This window comes from Crassostrea angulata, chromosome 1, assembly GCF_025612915.1.
Source record: "Crassostrea angulata isolate pt1a10 chromosome 1, ASM2561291v2, whole genome shotgun sequence".
Lineage (NCBI taxonomy): Eukaryota > Metazoa > Mollusca > Bivalvia > Ostreida > Ostreidae > Magallana > Magallana angulata.
Genome location: NC_069111.1, coordinates 18,852,224 through 18,857,365, shown reverse-complemented (window position 1 = coordinate 18,857,365; position 5,142 = coordinate 18,852,224). Strand labels below are relative to the sequence as shown.

The window sequence follows — 5,142 nt, the reverse complement described above, 5'->3', positions numbered from 1 at the left end:
ATATGAGTCAGTCGTGGGCATATGTTTCGGGTTTATCCCCACTCCCTCGACATTCCTTGTCATTTCAATGTGTAACGGGTACATTCATCCTAAGAAATAAGGAATCGTGATTCTTTGAGTTTAATGAGGTGATCGAATACGATCGGGGTGATCAAATCCAAAAGAGTCCGAAGGGCTTTATGATAGATTTGATCACGTCAAAGAATGATTTCTAAATTATTATTATTATTTTTTAAATTTTCCGCGACTGTTAGATTAAATATCAAAATAGTAGTTAATGAAATGTAGACTATTCATTACAAAACTGATTCGCTACATTATTACAGACAGAGACATGAAAAATGTAAATATTTAATGAAAAAAAAGTGCTTTCTTTGTAAGTACAATCATGTACAAGTATGGAAACCGTATTGATTCAATTTTTTAAAAATTTCATAGAAATAAAGCGAGTCAAGTGTTATTCAATACGAATTTATTAAAAATATATAAAACATAAATGTTAACAGTAACATGATATTAAGAAACATAGAGAATATTGAGTAAAAAATATTTACAAAAATTAATCTCCAATATGCAACAAACGTTTTTCTTTCACAAAAAATGGTGTAAAGAGTATTCTAATTGCTGGGAATTAATATCTAACATCCTTTGGCATTATAGTTTAGGTTTCGTTGCAAATCCTGTGAGAATGCCACTAACGAAACACAGAATGGCCCCCGTTATGGACAAACCGAAGGACCAGGACAGAGTGTAAACCATTCGACTGCTGCTCCCTGTATTAAATCCTCCGGGAGAATATTTTCCGTCCCGGGCACTGGCTCCATATATAATAGCGCCTATCAGGATCATCACACCTGGAAAAAAAAGTCGAAAAAAATTCAAGTTTTAAAAGTTTAATTTCGGCGTTATTTTGAACAAATGTTTCCGTCACTTTCTTTATAATGACAGAATCGAACTAACTTACGGAGGCTGGGGGGGGGGGGGGGGGAATTATAATATAATATAAAACCATCAGATTTATTTGAAAATTTTAAATGTGATTTCTGAAGCTATCAACTACTATTTGATAAAGAAAAACTTCATGTATTTTAATATGAAATTTTATCATTTTCCATTAATTTTATATGGAGCTCTTCTTTTAAAGGAGATCAATATTGTCTAAAATGGCAGCCACCCCCAGCCCCCTTAAGGCATGTAACTGCCACGAGTTTCTTGAGAAAAGGAATACCCCCCTCCCACCTGTTAAAACCCCCGGGGCAGTTGTCTGTCATTTTTAAAGAAACCCCTTTAAAGTCATGTACACAACTTGCCGCTTTCTAAATACATGTAACTGAAAATAAAGTGAACATAATAGAATTAATATGTAATCCGCCTCCCACCCTGTATATACTTTAATTTTTTATGCAGGTTGGGCAGTTTTACGTAAAAAGATGATTTTTTTAACATCAAAAAATTCTTTCAAAAGGAGGTCGAGTCAACTACCCCCTAAAAGGGGGCGGCTATCAGGGATCTGCTGGTAACTGCTGGTTAAAAAGGTTCAAGGCTTTCTGTTGTTTGAATATGCCAAAATATTTACGCGTGTTGAAAGATAATTACCGCTGTGTTTCATCCTCAAAGATGTTATATTTCAGACATGTATAATTCAAATAACAGAATAAAATATAGATATATATACAAATAATTCATATTTATGATGAATTTTACATTCATATTTTAAACCAACAAAAAATAGTCTAATTTATAAAAAAAAATATTCGTAATGGTTTTTAAACATGTCTGTACTTTTCAGTGTTTGGTACGGAGTTCACAACATTATTCATTTGATTATCGTGGTTTAGACAGCCTTTCTAAAAAACCACTCATTTAATAGTTCATTTTTCTGTATATCTTCCATTTTAACCTGTTTTAGCCTTGTTATACATGTTATAGTAATATTTTGGTTATGTAAATAATACAAAAAATTCTATATTATACACCTAGACCAAAAATAAATTTTCTGTTTATTTTAAGTTTTAAATCTGCAGCTGGTATAAAAAAAATGCGATATCTTTCAGGATACATGAATATACGAGCACTTTGACAATCTGGATAAATTGTTGTCTTCGTGAATCATACATGTACCTTGAAAAAGATACGCATTTTGTAAGCAAGCCTTAATATAAGTTTTTTAACGTCAAGGATTAAATTCATTTGATGACAACTAGATTTACAGATTTACAACAGCCAAACCCTTCCTAAATGGCGTACTGTAAATCATGCAAACAGGTCTTCCTTTTTTTCTTTCCTAAAATATCGATTTTTTTTTTACTTTTTTCTCTCTGATAAAGGTTTGGGGCTTTTGGATTTATTTATTCTTCCACAATGTAAAGCTATAATAAATTTCGAAGATGTTTTCATCTTCGTTTCAATACTTCTGATAAACTTCTACAATTTTCTGCACTTCATTTATTCATTTAAATTAAAATTAATTAAATTTTAGTTCGCTCATGATAAAATAACTGAATGAGTTCACATACTAGTTTGGCGGAATTTTGAACATGGAAATTAATTACATTGGTCTGTTTCGACGTATTTCATTTTACATGTACTACACGTACAAAATGTATGTCAAAACGCCCTTCAAAAGCAACATTGTACGCAAATTTCGTGAAAGGGTCAATACATATAAATGAAAAAATCTAAGTCTAGTTACCGGTGTTTTGATACACCAAGAAATATAATATTCATGAATAGAACACTGCATGCATAGTACACTCCCCATTCAAAAGGGTCACAACGCTAAAGTAGTTGCACAATCAACATGTGACGTGTATTACCTGCACCAATACAGGCCCCTATCGCGGACAATTTGAGAATTCGGCTCCACGTCTCCAGTCTGAGGAATGTGTATAGGCCCAGTGTTACCAGGGCTCCACTTCCGGTCAGCATCCCCAGGATCGCCATAGCCCTCACGGCCCCCATCCAAGCTGTCAATCAAATTAGACACAGGATGTTATAAAGACAGAGAGATTATGCAATAGTAAATCTTATCTTTACTTAAAATACATGTACATGTACATACGAATTGCACCTAAATGATCATGTACATGTAAAGAACTCGGTCCACAATATGCCCCATTTGTCCTATAGTAAATTTGAAAAAAAAAATTACACAGAGATTTATAACATTTCTTAGGGATTATTTTCAAACTATATCAGAGTCCAAACCACTGTGCATCATTATCATGCATTTTAATGCAAATATGCCGACTTGACAATTCATACATGTAACATCATATTTTACGACGTCATACAAGAATACGATGAGAGATATTTAAAAAAAGAAAAACTATTCCAGGTAGCACATATACTATAGAAAGCACATATACATGTATATAATGGTGAAATTTTCAATATTTGAAACTAGGCCATTTTTCATGGTTTGTGGGGCGAGTTCTTTGCTTGAATATGCAAAAGAAGTATATGTGTTCAAGCGATAAGATACGCGTAATAAAAAATTTGTAGAGCAAGACGGAATCATATCGAATACCCGGATATACATATTGCCATAATAATCAGCTGATAGAAGCTAATACTCTTAAGCTCAAATACTGATAAAGAGTGCATGACTAGTACTCTGGTCTTTTGTACTGTTGAAATGTGTGTTTTGTGTGCATTAGATTGTTATTTACAGCCTTCAGGCTGATCAAATATCGATCCTATCAAGCTACATGTATAACAGTTATACATGTACATTACTAACATTATTTACATTCCAGATCAGAGACATTTAAACATACCAGGTCAGCTACATATTTTCAGGTAATATTCAGATATTCGTAAGTAGATTATTTCCCTGGTATTTACAAAAGTCGTCGGTTTCCCCCATGTTGTCTTACCTTCGTCAGCGATGACCGGCGAGCCACAGGTCGTTACCCCTGTAGTAGCAATACATTCCACCCATAGTCCAGAATTCCCCACACGTAACATTTTACCGTTAAACAACAAAGCACTAGTAGTATGCCAGTACGGCGATGCCAGAGCTACTATGTGAAGAATTCCTCCTAAAATCAACACCACAATTGCCGCCAAACCGATGAGAGAGATTTTTCTGTCGATCGCCATCTTGTTTGATTCTAAACGTTCTGTAATAATGAAACGACCATGTGTCGACACACCTTTCTGCCCTGAGTCATTGGTTGTGTTGACAAATACGTATACGCATTTATCTGAAGACGGACAGACGGTCTATAAATAGCGGCAATAAACAAATAAAGTTTCCGATTACAAAAAAATCCAATAATACAAACAATCGATCGTGGAAACTGTAAGGGTCTAATAATATACCCGTTGAAGCTTCGTTGTACTCGCGCCCGATTTTCTACAGGACGTGGACGCCGAAATTCACTGACCCCGAACGAGATGCATACAAGGCCCTCTCGGCAGACTTTCGCAGTACACCTTAGCTTACGGCTAACCAGTTGTCAGTTAATCTTGTATAACATCAAAAATGAAAAGATCACAATGTGCCGCAGGGTCTAAGACCTACAGTGGAAATTAAAGATAGCTTAATATGAAAAATGATATGCTATTTTCATTTATTAGAGTTATCCTTCTTTGCGTTGAGTTTACATGTAATTGTAAAATTTATTGTAAGTTTTACATGAGTTTAAATGCAATTATAGAATTTATTGTAAGGGATTTTCCAAAAAAAAAAATGTTCCTTTAACTTTAAATTTATATCATGACATTCAATGATTCTTAAAATACAAATACATGTACTTGTATGTCGGATAAAATTCAATTTGGCGATACTTTCGCATATAAAGGTGCCATCCATACGTTTGCCTATCTGTTTATTCTCATCAATGATTTCAAAATAATATAAATCAAACCATTTGCACATTTTTTTACCATGTGTATAGAAAACAAAAGTCTGTATGTTTCATCACGGCACGGGCCGGTTGCACGATTGATGGCTCTGCATCCATTAGAACTTGTGAATTGACTTGAATCTCAAAATAAAATATAAAATCGAGAATAGTTACGTTTTAATTCCAGGGCATTTGTTGAAATACATTTATTTCAAAAGAGTATTAAAGGGGCATAGTCTCGATTTTGGTCAATTTTCCCCCCCGATTTTAATGTTTACAATGCTTCATT

General features: G+C 33.9%; 1 protein-coding gene across 1 annotated transcript; it reads right to left on the bottom strand.

The window, feature by feature from the left end:
- Positions 1 to 455: 455 nt before the first annotated feature.
- LOC128168180 (uncharacterized) lies at positions 456 to 4,503 on the bottom strand. The gene is made up of 3 exons (XM_052834323.1): positions 3,879 to 4,503; positions 2,817 to 2,966; positions 456 to 854 (listed from the first exon to the last, which is right to left on the bottom strand). The coding sequence occupies exons 1-3, from the start codon at positions 4,102 to 4,104 to the stop codon at positions 655 to 657; spliced, it is 576 nt and encodes a 191-aa protein (XP_052690283.1). The 5' UTR covers positions 4,105 to 4,503; the 3' UTR covers positions 456 to 654.
- Between the last annotated feature and the right edge of the window lie 639 nt (positions 4,504 to 5,142).